Here is a 17,943-nt window from a genome sequence, read left to right on the forward strand (position 1 = left end):
ACTTGCGAAATTCCCGCAAACGCCCCCGGCCCGCACCACCCCTAGACGCAGGGCGGGCACGGTCCTCCGGCAGACGGGGCACTTTCGAGTCCAACAGAGTCTGAATCAACTTATCCAATTCCTCCCCAAATAAAAACGACCCCCGAAAGGGAAATTTAGTAAGCTTAGCTTTGGACGCAGCATCCGCCGCCCAAGCGCGCAGCCACAAAACACGCCTTGCGGCCACGCCAAAAGCCATAGACTTAGCCGAGATCCGCACCAAGTCATATAGAGCATCTGAGAGGAATGAGGCAGCCATCTCAATCTTCGCTACCTCCTGATCCACCAGAGACCAGTCATCAGACTCTCGATCCAAGACACACTCCGCCCACCGAAACACGGCGCGAGCGACCAGTCGCCCACAAATAGCCGCCTGGACCCCAAAGGCAGAGACCTGAAAATTTTGCTTAAGGATGTTCTCCAACTTGCGCTCCTCAGAGTCCCGCAAGGCAGATCCGCCCTCAACAGGCACGGTATGCCGCTTGGAAATTGCCGAGACCACCGCATCAACGACTGGCGAAGCTAACGTAGCCCGATCCCCTTCAGGAATGGGATATAGGCGAGCAATGCTGCGCGCCAGCCGAAACGGCGTCTCCGGCGTTTTCCACTGCTCTAGAATAATATCCCGAATATCCTGATGCATAGGAAAAGAGCGGGAAACGGAACGGATCCCCCGTAACAGAGGGTCCCCCACACGCGGAGTCTCCGGCGGCGCGTCCTCAAAACGCAAAACCGAAGAAACCTGTTGAATGAGGTCAGGCAGCTCATCTCTCTGAAAAAGGCGCACCACGGACGCCTCTTCACCGGAGAACGGGAAACCCGACAACCCGCCGCCAGCTTCCGTCCCCTCCAGAGGGTCCTGGAATTCCTCAGAAGTGTCCAGGTCCTCCTCCAGACCGACACGTTCCTCCGACCACAAATCCTTGTCCCACGACACCCGCGGACGCTTGGACAAGGGAGGCGGCGGAGGGGACGCCACGCCAGACGAGAGAGGCAAAGCCGCAGGGAGCGCGGAGGAAACCCCACCCCCCGAAACCCCCTGGGCGCAACCGGGACCCCCAGCCGCCTGAAAATAGGCTCTGCATAAAGAAAAAAAAGAAATCAGGAGAAAAACCCCCCGAGGGTCCCAAAGGACTCCCTGCCACAGCAGGGGACCCAGCAGAAACCTGCCCCTGCATAGACAAAACAGGGGGAAGGTCACCTGAGGTGGAAAACAAAATGGAGGGGCCAGACAGAGAAGATGGCGACTTTCCCGCCAAAAAAGCTCCCTCCATAGCCTGTAGCGGCTGAGAAACCTGAACAGTCTCAGCCGCTAAAGCAGGCAAGCCGGCATCAGCTGTCAAAAAATCAGCTGAGAGGGAATCCTCAAAAACCCGACCGTCGGCGGCTCGGGGAATCCCTCCGTGGGCGGATGGAGAAGACCGGGCTTCACCACTGCTCCCTGCCGACTCGCGAGGCACCATCGGCGGGGAGCTCTGGGCGCCTGCAGCCGCTGCCGACGGAGCTCCTCCACCGCACCGGCCTGAACACCGCTTGCACAGGCCGGCCGCGAGTGCCTCGCGTCTGGAGCACAATGAGCACTTTTTCCCTTTAGAAGTGCTCATTGCTCCATACGCGACCTAGCTGTAAAAAAGTGCCGGTTAGTTGAAAAAATACAGTAAAATACAGTTTTCTTAAAGGGAAACAACCCTCCAGACCAGCACTACCTCAGGATTTTTTTTTTTTTTTTTTTTTACAGAACAGACTCCACAGGCTCTCTAAGCAATATGCCTTGCTTGATTTAGGGGGCAAGGCTTACTGCTGAGGCTCCTCTAAAAAAATGTGGGGAGGTGGAGGAAGTGGGGGGAGGGACCCCGCTCGAGACCCGCCGGGTTTGACACCCCCGAGGTCGGACGAACCCCCAAACAGGGTCCGCCCAAGCTCCGTCCGGCCAAAAACAGGGACAATAAACCCCCTAAACAAATTCCAACAGCCCTACCAAGGGAGATGGGTACAGATCACATCAACACCTGCTGGAGACTGAAAGAAGACTGAGGGAAATAGAGAAGGGAGGATAGTATATACTGTCCCAAAGTTTTGTTTTCAGTCTCCACCTGCTGGTCATGATTGGATATATACCCATTCGTAAAGATTAACCTCTACTGGTCTGGAGAGTGCTAAAGAATATATTTTTCCCTCTTCCTCCACACTACCCCAGGTCCAACCTCTCTTCCTTCATCTCGCTCTCCTCACAGCCTAGCTTGCCTTTCCCTCCAACGCCGATCCCTCTCTTCTCACAGCCCAGCTTGCCTTTCCCTTCAGCACCAGTCCCTCTCTCCTCACAGCCTGGCATGTCTTTCCCTCCAACATTGGTCCGATGTCGCCGCCAAATCTACAGGCCTTAGTAATTCAGCAGTGTTGTACGTGGCTCCCTCTCCTTCTTTTTGCCTGCCGCAGTCTGTCTTCAATGACACGCAACTTCCTGTTTCTGCTCGGGTGGACCGCAGCGGACAGAAGGCAGGAGGGGGAGCCATGGACAACACTGCCGAAGCCGGAAGACTTTCCAGCGTGACGGCAACGTCGGACCGGCGAGGGAGGACACCGAGAAGGGGAAGTTCGGGAGCATTGCTGCGGGCCACATAAAAAGACCAAGAGGGCCAGATTTGGCCCATGGGCCTTGTGTTTGACACATGTGACATAATGGTAGAGCGCTGTCATAATTGGAATATTATTATATTACACAGAGAGTCCTGATAAAATGGAAGTTATATCATGGCAAGAGTCCTATAAATCAGTGACCTGGTCTCTCTATATCATGGGAGTTATTGCATAGAGTTTAGCCTCAAATAAACTTGTCTATGATTTCAGTTCTCAGCTCTAAAATTTCTTACTACTTGGTACTCCCAGATACAGAAGGGCCACTGAATCTTTTCAAATTAACAAATATTTAAACAGTATACAAAGCATAGTTACTCACTTGTAGCAGGTGTTATCCAAGGAAAGCAGGCAGAAATTCTCACATATCTAATCCTTAAATTGTGGATAGCAATATATCTACAGAGGTTCAAGGCAATTTAAAGAACAAAAGAATCCATATACAACATGGGGAATATACAATTGGTGATGACATCCATGGAATGGACAGTCTAAAAGTGTACTGTCACTTTAAATCTTTAAGAACGCCCATACTGCACACAAGCACGTGCCTTCCCACCTGACGTAAGCTCGTGGAACCATCAGTTCAGTACGAAAGCCAACTAGGGGAGGTGGGAGTGTTGTGAGAATATCTGCCTTCTGTCCTCAGATAACTTCTGATACAGGTAAGTAGCTATGCTCTATCTGAAGACAAGCAGGCAGCATATTCTCACATATGGGGATCCCTAGCTGCCAGGATCATGCCTCTTGAGAAGAGGGTTACTGACAACCACCATAAGCCTGGCAAAACCAAAAGTGTAGGAGGAAGCTGGCATTAAAATGGAGAATAAATTTTGAAGAACTGCTTGGCTAAACAGACTATCCTGTCTGGAATGATTTTTTAAACAGCAGCGGGATGTGAAGGTGTGAATTTAGGACCAGGTGGATGCTTTACAGATGTCTTCAATGGAGAAGATCTGCTGAAGTCGCTACTGCTCAAACTTTATGTATAGTGACATAGCATTCAAGCATCAGCCCAGCCCGAGCATAGCAAAAGGAGATGCAGTCTGTCATCCATGAGGAGATAGTTATCTTGGTGACAGGAGCTCTAAGTCTGTTAAGATCAACTGACAGGAAAAGATGAGTGGAAGTTCTGTGAGGATTGGTTTAATCTAAGTAATAAGCAAGAGCATGTTTACAGTCCAATGTGTGGAGTGCAGCTTCACCAGGAATGTGGCCTTGGGAAAAAAAGATAGGGAGAACTATAGACTGGTTTAGATTAAATTCTGAGACAACCTTTGAGAGGAACTTCAGATAAGAATGGAAAAACTACCCTATCATACTAGGATGTTGTATAAGGTAGATCTGACACAAGCGCCTGAAGCTCACTGACTTGGTATGCAGATGTAAGAGATATGAGGAATATTATTTTCTAAGTGAGATACGTTAGAGATGAGGTCAAGAGTGGTTAGAAGGAGACTTTATCAGAGTAGGAAGAACCACATTAAGATTCCACATCACTGGAGGAGGCTTGAGATGTGGCTTGGTATGAAAAAGGCCTTTCATGAATCTAGAAACTAGAGGATGAACAGACAATGACTTTTTATCTAGTGATGTATGGATAGCACTGATAGCATTGAGGAGAACTCTGACTGAAGTAGTTTTAAGATCAGAGTTGGTAAGGTGCAGGAGATAGTCAAGCACCGATAGTAGAAGGTATACAATTGGATCCAGCCAGTGCTGATTACACCAGACTGTGAAGCAAGTCCACTTAACATGATAGCAGTGTTGAGTGGAAGATTTTCTAGAAGCTTCAATGATGGATGAGACTGGTGCAGATAGTGAGAAAGCATCTACTTGTGAGTGCTATCGAGCTGTAGAAGAGGGAACCACAGTTGATGTGGCCATCAAGGTGCTAAGAGAATCATGGTGGCCTGTTCTTCGAAAAGTTTGAGTAGAGTCTTCCTGATTAGAGGAACTGGGGAGAAGGCATAAAGAAACTTCCCTTGCCAGTTGAGAAATAAAGCATCTGACTCTATGGGAATGTAGAGTCTGGAATAGAAAAACAAAGTTTGTGATTCTTCTGGGGTTCCCCAATCCTTGAATATCTGACGTACAACTGTTCACTTGAGTAGCCACTCGTGAACTTGTAGAAGTCTGCTCAACTTGTCTGTTTTATAAAAAATAAATTTGTGGAACATTTAGACAAACATGATTTAATGAGACATAGTCAGAATGGGTTCAGCTGAGGGAGATCTTGCCTCACTAATTTACTTGAGTGGAGGGAAGAAGATGGGTGCCAGACCAATGGAGGGGGGTGGAGGGAAAGATGGAAGGGAGAGAGAAGGCAGACAGTGGATGGCATCAGATGAGAGGTATTTGACTGGTTCCGAGGATTCCTTATGTCCCACACCTATCAAGTAAGTTTCAATCACAACCTCTCTAAAACCATCTGGAGTTCCACAAGGGTCACCATTATCCCCACTGCTCTTCAACGTTTACATGTCATCACTAGGCATGCAGCTGGCCCAGCGGGGTATAAAATATTCAGTTACGCAGATGACTTTACAATCATTATCCCGTTCACTACTTCTTCCTCTGAAACTACCCACATGGCAACAGATGCACTAAACTTGATGGAACAATGGACCACAGAATTCAGACTGAAGCTTAATTCAGAAAAAACTAAATTCTTCGTAGCCTTGCCACACCCACCTGTCACTACAACACCACTATGCATCAACAAACTCAGCTACCCTATTCAACCTATAATGAAGCTTCTGGGGATAATACTGGACCAAGGCCTAACCATGAAAGACCAAGTGGACTCCCTAGTCAGAAAGGGTATTTTTTACTCTTTGGAAGCTTAGGTCCATTAGAGCATACTTTGACGCTTCATCATTCAGAATTCTGGTACAATCCCTAATGGTAAGCCATCTCGATTACTATAACATCGCCCAACTGGCAATCTCCCAGAAAAACATGCAGAGACTGCAACTGGTGCAGAATGCGGCGGTCAGGTTGATCTTTGGGTTGAAGAAGTCCGATCACATAACTCCTTCCTACCGACTCCTACACTGGTTGCCAATGGAGGCACGTGCGAAGTTCAAGTTGGGATGTTTCTGTTTTAAGGTACTATCCGGTCTAGCCCCTAAATATATAACTGACCTCTTCTCTTTCTCAACCAACAGACATAAGAGAAGTACACACCTGAAGTTTGTCTCCCCATCGGCTAGAGGATGTAAATTTAAAAGACACCATCAACATCTTCTCTCTTATCAAGCAGCCTTATGGGGCAAAGACCTGGAAAAACTAATTATACACGCAAATAACTATGGTGAATTTAGTAAACACCTAAAAACATACCTGTTCTTGAAGTACCTAGGTAACGAATCTGTACAATCTCTCCCATCACAATCTCTCCCATAAAAACTGATCCCTTAAACTGTTAGTCACTAATCGTGTCTGTTAGCCACTAATCTCCAACTATGTAAGTTCCACTCAATTTGTAGCATCTTTCTAATCATTGAAACCCCATAGAACTTCACGGCCCTGCGGTATATAAACTGTTATTATTATTATTATTATTATTGTATGAACTGAATGAGGAGAAGATGAGGCAAGCAGAAACCAGACAAAAGGTAGAAAAATAATTCTATTTCTTTCCTTTTTGCTTTAGGAATAGGATAAAGTAGTATACTAGTTGTGGTGATAAACATTTATAAACAAAGCCCTGCCAGCTGAACATCTCTTTCTCTAGTTCAGCAGCCAGAACTTTGATTTATAAAATGACAATTGTACAGAATATTGTTTCTTTTTATACTTTAATATAATAAGTTCAGTATAAAACTATTCAAGGCTTGTGTGGATGAGATCAGATGGTTTGTGGGGACTGAGCTTGTGGGGACGGGACGGGACGGTGACGGGACAGAGACGGGAACAAATTTTTTCCCCATGTCATTCTCTAGTAAGAACCTAATCTTTCATTCTTGCACAATCCCACTTTATTCTGGGACCAGTGGGACGCAACAGAGAAGTCCCAAAAAATCAGAATGGGACTGATGAGCTTGCTGCTAACACTGGAGCACCACAAGCAGCATCCTGCTTGGCCGCCACAGCAACCCTGTAAAACCTAGGAAAGGTGTGCAAGGAGGACCATGTAGTAGCCCTGCAAAACTCATCCAGAGGCACTGCCAATGACTTGGACCAGGAGGAGGAAGCCCCGCTGGTAGAATGAGACAGCACCACGAGGGGAAGTTTCTTTACCGCTGCTACATAAACTGCAGAAACGATCGCTCAAATCCATCTCAAAATGGTAGCCCTAACAGCAGGCTAGCCCTTGTGAGCAGACCCACCAGACAAGCAGGTGGTCCAAGACCCAAAACTCGTTGGTTACCTCTAAATGACGCTCAACCAGAGACCACAGCACTCGGTTCTGGGCCTGAACTGGAAGAAACAAACGCCGTAAGGCAAACTGCCTGATTCACAAATAAAACCCAAACCAATTTTGGATGAAGGAAGGAACCGTACGCAAGAGCAACTCGGTATCTGCAATACGCCATAAGGATCCAGACAAGAAAGAACTGGAAGCTCCAAACCTGTCCAAGCTGACATGACAGTCAAAAGGAATACCACCTTGAGAGAGCTCCATCATGGATGCCTGCACCAGAGGTTCATAAGGCGGGCGAGCCAGGGAGCGGAGACTAGTCAGACTGCATATCCTTTAAGGGAGACGTAAAGGAGACCTCAGATGAACTGCGTCCCATAGAAAATGGACCATGTCCAGAAGAACCGCCAAGAAATCCTCTAAAGGCAAAAGGGTCCAGGCAGGACAGACCTGCAATCTGAACCTTTAGGGAAGCCATTGAAAGGACCTCCTGCAGGCCATCCTTTAGAAACTCCAGCACCCGAAGAACCAAGGAAGAATAATAACCCTCCTGACTAGTGCCCCAAACCTAGTAGCACCTCCAAACGTACGCGCAGGTCGCCACTGAGGACTTCCACTTGCACAGTTATCACCTCAATAGAACAGCCCCAGGCCGACAAGGCCGCAAGCTCAATAACTAGACGCAAGACCAAAGAGGCCCAGGTCCTGCAAAGTGATCAGCCCCTGGGCAAGGGGCTAAGGGTGACAGGGCAAACTCAGCCTCCCTCCGACCCCGCACCAGGTTGGCATACCATGGTCGTTTTGGCCAATCAGGAACCACCAAGAACACAGTTCCTGGGCGCTTTGATAAGTGACGCATCAAATGCCCTAACACTGGCCACGGAGGGAAGGCATACAGAAGACCCTCCTGTGGCCAGGACTGCGCCAGAGCATCCAGGCCATCGTAGACAGACTCTCGACAATGACTAAAAACTGATCGGCCTGCTAGATCACCGCAGTCGCCATGTGGTGCTTATGCACTCGAACGCTCTCCTAGAGAGAGGCACTCTCCAGGATCTATTGTCTGGCAACTGAGAAAGTCTGCCTGAACGCTGTCCACTCCTGCCATGTATGCTGCAGACAGCGCAACCCGGAGACTTTCCACCCAGCAAAAGAGCTAGTGGATGTAAGGCATTGCCATGGCCACGTCCGGGACCATTCGGACAGTTCGATGACGGAGGCGAAAGAGGCAGCCGAATTGCCCCCAGGTCCAGGCAAATAGTCAACCTCTTGCGCCCCGAGGGCGCCCACTGGTCCTGTACCAGAACAGACATACAGATTGCCCCTTGGTCAGACAGACTTGCGTCCTTTGACAGAGTCACCTAAGACGAATTTGGAGCAAAAGGCCCCTGGCTAGGGACATAGGACGCAACCACCACATCAAACTGCTGTGTGCTGCTGCTGTCAAGGCCGGGAGGCAAGCAATGGGTCCCACTGCGGATTACATCGTAACAACAGAGCCTGCTGCTGGGGACTCAGTCCGGCTCTGGCTTACGGAACTCCATTGAATGTTGCCACCACAAGCCCTAGGACCTGGAAATACTACCAGGCCGTTGGGGACTAAGTGGCCAGAAGGTCTCTGATGACTGTCCAAATCTTCTCAGGACAGGAGATGGAAGGAACACTTTGTTCTATCCCGTGTGAAAGCGAACCCCTAGGAACTCCAAATCCTAGGTGGGCTTCTAGTGACTCCACTGAAGGTTGATCACCCAGCCCAGATTCTACAGCAGGTGGACCACCTGCTGAATCGCCTGGACCCCTCATCCAGAGAGGGAGCATTGAACAGCAAATCTTCCAGATACATGTGGACCAGGGCACCCAGATAACGAAGATGCGCTGTCACTACCACCGTCACCTTGGTGAAGGTCTTGGGCGCCATTGCCAAACCGAAGGTGAGAGCCACAAACTGAAAATGCTGCTCCAGGCCATGAAACCGCAAAAATCTTCCTGTGCGCTGGACAAAAAATGGGGATAAGCAGATACGCTTCAGTGACATCCAGGGAGACCGTAAACGTCCCTCAGCATCAGTGAATCAATGAAGGAACGCACCGTCTCCATGCAGAAGTGGTACACTGGCAGAGCCGCATTGACCGCTTTGATATCCAGGCTTGGTCTGCAAACTTCAAGTCTTTCATTGGCACGATGAAGCACATCGAGTATCTCACTGAGCCCAAGTCGCCCACTGGCACGGGCTCAATGGCCACAAGATCCAACATCTGCGGACTGCGGCCTGCACCCAAAGCGCCACCTTGGGGCGGTCTGCAGGGGAAACTAGAAAATACATGGAGAGAGGATGGAGAATTCCAAAGTAAGCCCATCACGCAACACCTCCAAGGCCCAGTGGTCGGATGTGACAGTCTCCCATTCCTCCAAGAAAGCAGATAGCCATCCCCCGATGTGCAGGAAAGGGGCTGAAGGCCTGGCACAGAACTATTTCTTATGGCGGGAGAGGGACTGCTGGACATTAGTTTGAGGACTGCAGCCAGCCAGACCCCTCAAAATGGGGCCTGGAGGACATAGGGTACCTCTACCCTGAGGAGTGAGGACCATCATACTGGTGAGGATGTCCATACAGACTAAAATCAGGATGTCCTAAACCTGCAGTGGGACGTGGCCTGATTCCGGGCAAAGCCTTCGGCTTGCAGTCAGTACACTTGCCATGAGATCATCCAGATCCTAGCTGAACTGAAGCTCCCCTAAAATGGAAGCTGCTCAAGGTGGCCTCAGATGAGTCCCCAGACCACTGCCTGATCCATGGCATCTTCCAAGCAGACACTGAAGAAGCAAGTTTTTTTCGAGGAGAACCCTCCTACTAAGGATCTTTCTATTATGAAACCTAGTTCAAGATGGTGCCCACCAGGTATTCTTAAACCTTTTCTAGCAACATTTAAAGATCTGGTATTGTATGATTTAAAGAAATTGGAAGAACAGTATTATAAACAAGAGAAGAAATATAATCTTACAGAGATCAAGCCATGACCCTAAGAGAGCTTCAAAATAATTTTGATATAATGATTCTAAGGGCCGATAAAGGGGACACCATTACAATACAAGATTGAACTATGTATAGGGGAGAAGTACGTCAACTGTCAGATAAGAAAGCCTATATAAAACTAGATATAGATCCAATGGAGAGTTTAAAATTGGAAATTAAAAATTTGGTGGAAGAAGGTATACAGAGGAAGATGATTACTTCAAAAGAGGCTCAATTTCTACAAGAATCTTTTCCCTCTACTCCCAAAATATATCTACTACCTAGAGCGCCCTATTGTCTCGACGAGACATTCAGTCCTAGAACCTCTTTTTCAGTTTGTGGATTATTTTTTGAGATCAGAGGTGAAGCTTATTCCCTCATATCTAAAAGATTCAGCTCACCTATTGAGGATACTGGATGAATTATCTGATGTCAGTGAAGTTACATATTTTGTGACTCTAGATATCGCGTCCTTATATACACAGATTTCCCAGGGGAAGCTATTGCCATTATTGAAGGGGTTCTTTAACAGAAAGATCTAGGCCGTTTTGATAGTGGATGGCTTAATAGACTGGCTCAACTGATAATTCAAGAAAATTATTTTTGATATTATGGGGAATTTTTTAAACAGATTCAGGGGATAGCGATAGGGGCAACTCTAGCCCCCTCAGTAGCAAGTTTGTATGTGGCCAAATTTGAACATGATTTAGTATACCCAGCTTCCTCTTTTCTTCACCATGTGCGATTGCGCAAGAGACATCTTGATGATATTCTAATATTTTGGGATGGGTCTGAGTCTGAACTGAAACAATTTCTAGAACGGCTGAACACCCTCGACACACATTTATCATTTACTATGACCTATCATAAGGAAAGGATAGCTTTTTTAGATCTTGTGTTAGTTAAAGATACTGAACAACAGATTTTCACCACCCTATATAGGAAGGAGGTGGATCGAAACAACTTTCTGCACTTTTGTAGCTATCATCCTTATTTTATTAAATTTAATATCCCTATTAGCCAGTTCCTAAGAATCCGTAGGCTATGTTCTACTATGGGGGAGTTTGAAAAGCAAGCTGCAATAATGAGTAATCTCTTTTATGCAAGGGGATATCCGAAGAAGGCAGTTCACAAAGCATATCTGGGGGCTAAATATGCCCAAAGAGCACTACTGCTGAAAGAAAAAACAATAGATATCCAAGATGAAAATCTAGTATGTGTTCTTCCATTTACAAATATAAGTACAGCATTTTTCTGCTAGGATTAAACACCATTGGCCGGCAGTGCTGCCCGATTCAGGAAAAAAAATTCAATTCGATTCAGCCTTTATTGAATTGGTTTTTCGATTTGATTCTCCTGCCCAATTGGGTGTTTTTATAAAACATCCTGGTGGGTTTATTTTATAGCCTCTTCAATCCTTTCATAGCCTCTTCACCCCCTTTGCCCTTTGCTATGGTGTAAACAAAATAAACAAACAAAAAAGACTTTTCCTTTCTCTGTTAAATTCTAGCTCATGTTTGCGGTCTAACACCAGCTCTGGCAGGATACACGTTTCAAATCTGACATATTGTAATCACAAAACAGAAAATAAAATTATTTTTTCTACCTTTTGTTGTCTGGTCATTATTCAAATCTTGTTGGTCCCAGGCTCTGGTTGTCTTCTGATAACTTGCTTGCCAGGGTCTCCTTCTTTCTTCTTTCTCCATGCATCTGCCATCTCTGTCCTCCCTTTCCGTTTCCCTTCCCTTCCCTCTCCAGGAGGTCTGGCATCTTTCCTTTTTTTTGTCTCCCTCCACAGATCCACCTTTTCTTAACTACCCTTTCATCCAGGATCTCTCCCTCCTTCCCCAGGGTCCACCATCTTTCCCTTTCTTTTCCCAACTACCCTCTTATCCAGTATCGCTATCCCCCCTCCACACCATCCCTTGTGTCTAACTTCTCTCCCTTTCTGTTCCTTCCCTCCCTAAATCCCATTGTCCATCATCTCTCTCCCTCTCCTCTATTTTCAGACCCATTATTTCTTCCCTCCCAAAGTCCAGCATATGCACGTCACTTTCCTGCAGCCACACGTGATTTCAAAGCTCCGACTGCTGGTAGGAAACACATTTAGAAATTGCCTGCCCCGAAGGTAAGGGGCAGAAAGGGAGGAAAGGTGGGGTGGAGAAAAACAGACGCTGAAGGGACTGGGGAAGGTGGGGTGCAGAGGAACAGATGCTGAAGAAACTGGGGATGGTAGGGTGGGGAGAAACAGACGCTGAAGGGAAATGGGGAAGAGAGAGATTCCAGATTATGGGGGGAGCGAAGGGAAGAAGATGGGTGCCAGGCCAATTGGGGGGGTGGGGGTGAAGGGAAGACGCAGAGAGAAGACAGACAGTAGATGGAAGGAATTGAATGAGAAGATGAAGAAAGCAGAAACCACACAAAGGTATAAAAAATTTTCTATTTATTCATTTCCTTTTTTTTTTTTTTTTGCTTTAGAATAAAGTAGTATATTAGTTGTGTTGATAAAAATTTATAAACAAAGCCATGCCAGCAGAACATCTCTTTCTCTAGTTCAGCAGCCAGAACTTTGATTTATTATGAAGGAATAAGCTAAATATTGCAGTACTGAGGCTTGTATGGATGCTGCGGGAATGGGGCGAGGACAGTGGTCGCGGGGACAAGGACGTGGTTGCGGGGATGGGGCTGTGACAGGGACAAATTTTTTCCCCGTGTCATTCTCTTCATCAGTGTTCTTCAACCTTTTGACATCTATGGACCGGCGGAAATAAAATAATTATTTTGTGGACCAGCACCGGCCCGAAGACAACGCCGCATTGATCGCACTGTGGACCAGTGACTGAAGAGCACTGTCTGGGGCCTGAGGGCAAAAAGTCAAATTTCGACAAAAAACAACAAACTTTTGTTTATAATGACGGGAGTTGACATGCAGCTTATTTTAAAGAATTGGAAAAACTGGGATAGATTAAATTATTCATTCTGGTGGGAATCCCTATGTTATATCTTTAAAATGGAAAAGTTTATGGCCATACATAAAAGAACTTCACCACCATTAGAATACCCTTATGTATTCAACACTTTAGTAAAGTTTAAAGGATCCTCAGCGGCACCACTTGGAGCTCAATAACATTTCATTGCGCCAAGCTTTATGTGTCTACTCGTCATCGGGTCCCGTTGTTATGTTAATTATCAAGTACTATTCTTCACTCTTGCATTAAATCAAACAATTTTTTGGAATTTATATATTTTTTAATCAGTATTTAAAAGCTGTTACTTAGCTTTTTCGGGTCTAAGGACTGAGTGGTCGTATGCGCTGGCGGTTTAATACTGGGGGGGGTATTCCTTGATAAAGGTATCCAAGCGAAACATGTCGGTATGACATTCCCCTTGCCAGAGACCACACGAAAAAGCTAAATAACAGCTTTTAAATACTGATTAAAAAATATATAAATTCCAAAAAATTGTTTGATATAATGCAAGAGTGAAGAATAGTACTTGATAATTAACGGGACCCGATGACGAGTAGACACAAAAAGCTTGGCGCAATGAAATGTTATTGAGCTCCAAGTGGTGCCGCTGAGGATCCTTGAAACTTGACTAAAGTGTTGAATACATAAGGGTATTCTAATGGTGGTGAAGTTATGCTACCATTTGAGTTATAGTGATGATTGAGGACCCTTGTGGAATATATAGATTGTGTTATTGCATAATTCATACATAAAAGAAAGCATACACTCGACTAGAGTGGACACAGCAGTAACGACCAACAAATTGGAATTGCTATGTGTTAAAATACCGGGAAGGAAAGGGCCCGAGATAAAGATGGGCCTGTACTATCGTCCACCTGGGCAAAACAAAGCTACAGATGAAGAAATGGAAGCCGAGATGAAACGAAAATGCAAAAACGGTAACACGATCATTATGGGAGACTTCAACTATCCCGGAATAGACTGGAGCCTTGGAAACTCAAAATGCGCTAGGGAGACCGGATTTCTGGAAGCTATACAGGACTGCTTCATGGATCAGCTTGTCAGAGAACCGACGAGAGGAAATGCCACTCTGAATCTAATCCTTAATGGACTAAGAGGACCTGCAAAGAACATGGAAGTAGTGGGACCGTTGGGAAACAGCGATCATAACATGATCAAGTTCAAAGTTGAAGTAGGAATTCCTTTTGATAATTACAATAATCTTAGGGTTTCAGAGCCATTACTCTTTAAGGAAAGTAATTGACACACTCTAGAGCCAATGCTCAAAACTACTTATGGGTTTGCATGCACGTTATTGTGTGCTGAATGCTCAAAATGATTTCAGCACGGGTATTAACTCACTCTGAAACCAATACCTAAAATTGCATTAAAATGCAAGTTGATGAGGTCATTATCCACTCCACAGCTATGAAAAGAAAAGTTTCTCACTCATGTTTAGTATTGGAAAATTTTTCCCAGGTCCAGGACAGCATAAGAGGGTTAGTTGAGAGGAACGGATATTTAGTTGTACCCTCTTCTCTTCCTCCAACCTGACTACCCTGCCCAGACTGCTTCCTGCATCAGCCCAAACAACATCCTCCCCTACTTGAAGCCAAATCTGAACTGGCCCTTCTTCTCCTTGATATTAATAAAAGATTCCCGGGTGGGATAATTGCCCCCTCCCTCCCATCCACCCCAAATCTCTGGTATAGTCTAGTGGTCTTCTCTCCCACCCTGCGACACCCAACCCCATACCTGGAAGAAAGCTGGAGTGATGCCCATTCGCTCCTACTTCCAGGTGCCATAATCTGCACAATGGCAGCATGATGCATCAGGTGAGACCTATCATATAGGGACTTCCTCCCTTATATGGTAAACAGGCTCCAACCAATGCACCCCAGGATAAACCACATAGGGGTGCCACCATTTTTCAGATATCAGTTCTTGAAGGCAGGAGTGAGTGGGCATCACTCCTGCCTCCATCCAGGTACAGGGGGGTCTTAGGAGAGGTTGTGGTGGGGCCACCTGACTATCAGGGATCTTGATTGTGGTATATCAAGTGCAAATAAACTTGGAAACTCTGTGGGTTGGATGGAGGGGACCATTATACCACCTGGGAATCTTTAATTTAATATTGAGGGGAAGGGAAAGAAGATCAGGTTGGATCAAGTCAGAAGAAGGTGGTCAGGGTATGTGCCTCTAGATATTAAGAATATTTTTGGGGGGTGGCAGGAAGCAGTGCTAGGCTGGGGGTACGTATACTGCAGCCAATCATTACTCAGGCACTGATAGGAAAGCTAACACTTGTGCTATGCTGCAGATTACTGCCATGATTTTCAGTAATTTCCATGCTCAATAGTTTGAGCATGCCAGGATTTTCTTGTTTGTTTTTTTGTGTTAATTTTGCTGTAGAATAAGGACTCTACTGCAAATCTTCAGCCTCCAAGTACTTCTGAGTGACACCATTTTAAGTTTGAATATAAGGTGGCTAAGTAACTTGCTTAAGAACAAGTAGCGAACTAGCATGTACAACTGTGGACTCCAAGCTTCAGCACTTCCAGAATTTCCCACTGGCTTGCCACCCACCGCCTAAACTACAATCTATAAAACACTTCTCACCTGAGAGTCCAGATACTTTGCGAATCAACATATCTTGTTTGCGAGTCAGTAAGTTCTTTTGTCCAATTAATTTATCTGCCTGATCTGTTAATCCCTGAATTTCTTCATAGGCCTAGAGGTTGAAAATCAGTTAGCCATTAGTACTCTATGTTAAAACAAATGAATAAAAATTACTCAGCCTCCCTCCCCCCCAAAAAACCCAACTTCACCGTTGCACATTAATTTTTGATGTTAGACACGTTAAGTGCAAAAATTTAGTTTAAAAATCCCCTAAAATTCAAAAGCAAAACATAAGCAATTTGATGGCTTCTAGAATACATCACTTGGAGGCTAGTTTTTAAGAGGTCTAACTAAGGTACATGTGCCTAAACTTTTAAATTTAAAACATTTGCTGGCTCTAGCACCTTAGAAGAGGGAAAGGGCAGGGCAAAAAATAAAGTTAGAAATTCAGCACCGATTTCTGGCTCCTTAAATCAAGGGAGCCTATTAAATACCTAACTTTTAATGCCTCCATTTAAGAAGTCCAAAACTAACTAAAGCATTATACGAGGGGCCAATGAAAAGATCTCAGCCCAATCAACAAAGATGGGGCAGTCTCAATCAAGGGCTATACATTTTAAGTTCAGTGATTTTCCACTTTTTTCATTCTGTATTTTTCTGATGGAACAAAAGAAAGTGGAAAATCACTAAACGTGGAGGGGCATAATAATAAAAAAACGTCTAAGTCCCCTTTTGACCTAAGGCCTTAAACATTGAAAGTAGAAGCAGGAAAAAAGTAACCTGTAATGTCCTAGGAGAAAGTGTAGTTACTTACCTGTAACGTAGGTTCTCCGTGGACAGCAGGATAGTCAGCCACATATGGGTGTTGTCCCAACAGCTACCAATTTGCGGATAAGCTCTCCAATAGCTCAGAGAGATTTTTTTTTTCTCTGAGCAAGTGCAGTGCCCGGACCCCATTGGGCATGCCCGAGCCCTACCCATTTCCCCCTGCTTCCCCCTAATCCCCAGGATGTTCCTAGCTATGGCCGGGTCGGCCGTATGGGGAGGCGGGTGGGTTGTGTGGCTGACTATCCTGCAGCCCACGGAGAACCTACGTTACAGGTAAGTAACTACACTTTCTCCTAGGACAAGCAGGATGAGTCAGTCACATATGGGTGACTCCCTAGCCGAGGGATGTACCGACTGGACATGCGCCTTAGCGCTCTGTGCATCCCTCGTCTGGCTGTGGAGGCCGAGCCGGGCAGGGTAACCAGGCGAAGCAGGTGGAGTTGTGGAAACAAGGTTTTTGATAAAGTGCTGTGTTAACTGAGCAATAATACTCACAGAACAGTGAAACTGGTCAATAACAATCAATGAACAGTGAGAAACCAACTGGTCAACAGTGACAATTCGTACTTGCATGTGAGAATTCATACTTGCATATTCCACATTCAGTCTAGACAGGGGTGCTGGAAGACCTACTTAATCAATATCTATAACACCCTACTTGATCAGTGTTTGTCGATATTTATAACCCCTTACTTGATCAGTGTTTGTCAAGGCTGTGCTAGTGGTTGTTGTCCCTCCCGGGAGGGAAGAGCCACTTCCAAGACTGCTCGGCCGACTTCCAAGACTGCTCGGCCGAATGCATTTGGAGCGTGGAATGCTATGTCGAGGCAGTAGTGCTTGGTGACGGTGTGCATGGAGGACCAAGTGCCTGCATCGCAGATATCCCCTATTGGTGTGTGGTGCAGATGAGCCGTTGTGGTGGCTATGGCTCTGCGCTGGTGGGCATGGGCTCCCACCTGCGGTTGATGCTGCGCTCTTCTATAGGTGAAGGGGATGCACTTGGATATCCAGCGCGAGAGCCTGCGTTTAATGGCCGGCAGTCCTGGTCTGTTTTGGTCGTAGGAAACGAACAATTGAGGCTTGTCTGGTCTGTTGCATAGTCAGGGCCCGCACACAGTCCAGGAGGTGTCGCTGAGGTGGCTGTGTGTCTCCCTGTGGGGGGATGCAGAGTGCCGGGAGGCACGCTGAAGCCATCTTCGGCAAGAATCGGGGGGTGGGTTCTGGGTACCACCCTGTTCTCATGGAGGAGTGTGTCGGGGGGTGATGGACCAGGGCCTGGATCTCGCCGATACATCTGGCCGACGCAATGGAGGTCAGGGTTTTCCCGGCCAGGAATACGGGTTCTGCCTCTCCCAAAGGTTTGAAGGGGTCGAGGAGAGCTGATGCGGCACCAAGTTGAGGTCCCATCCAGGCGGTGGTCTGACCGGTGGGTGCAGATTGGACAGTCCCTTCATGAAATTTTGTGATTACTGGAT

The 17,943-nt window shown here is 46.4% G+C and overlaps 1 protein-coding gene across 7 annotated transcripts in view; it reads right to left on the reverse strand.

Moving 5' to 3' along the window:
• The window catches only part of MGA (MAX dimerization protein MGA), a 479,481-nt gene that overhangs the window by 53,497 nt on the left and 408,041 nt on the right, over positions 1-17,943 (reverse strand). For all 7 annotated transcript variants that reach the window (XM_033951892.1, XM_033951893.1, XM_033951894.1 and 4 more), the window contains one exon: positions 15,641-15,752. In XM_033951892.1, the coding sequence (XP_033807783.1) occupies positions 15,641-15,752 (112 nt within the window). The remainder of the gene's footprint in view (positions 1-15,640; positions 15,753-17,943) is intronic.

Source organism: Geotrypetes seraphini, chromosome 7 (assembly GCF_902459505.1).
Source record: "Geotrypetes seraphini chromosome 7, aGeoSer1.1, whole genome shotgun sequence".
Classification (NCBI taxonomy): domain Eukaryota; kingdom Metazoa; phylum Chordata; class Amphibia; order Gymnophiona; family Dermophiidae; genus Geotrypetes; species Geotrypetes seraphini.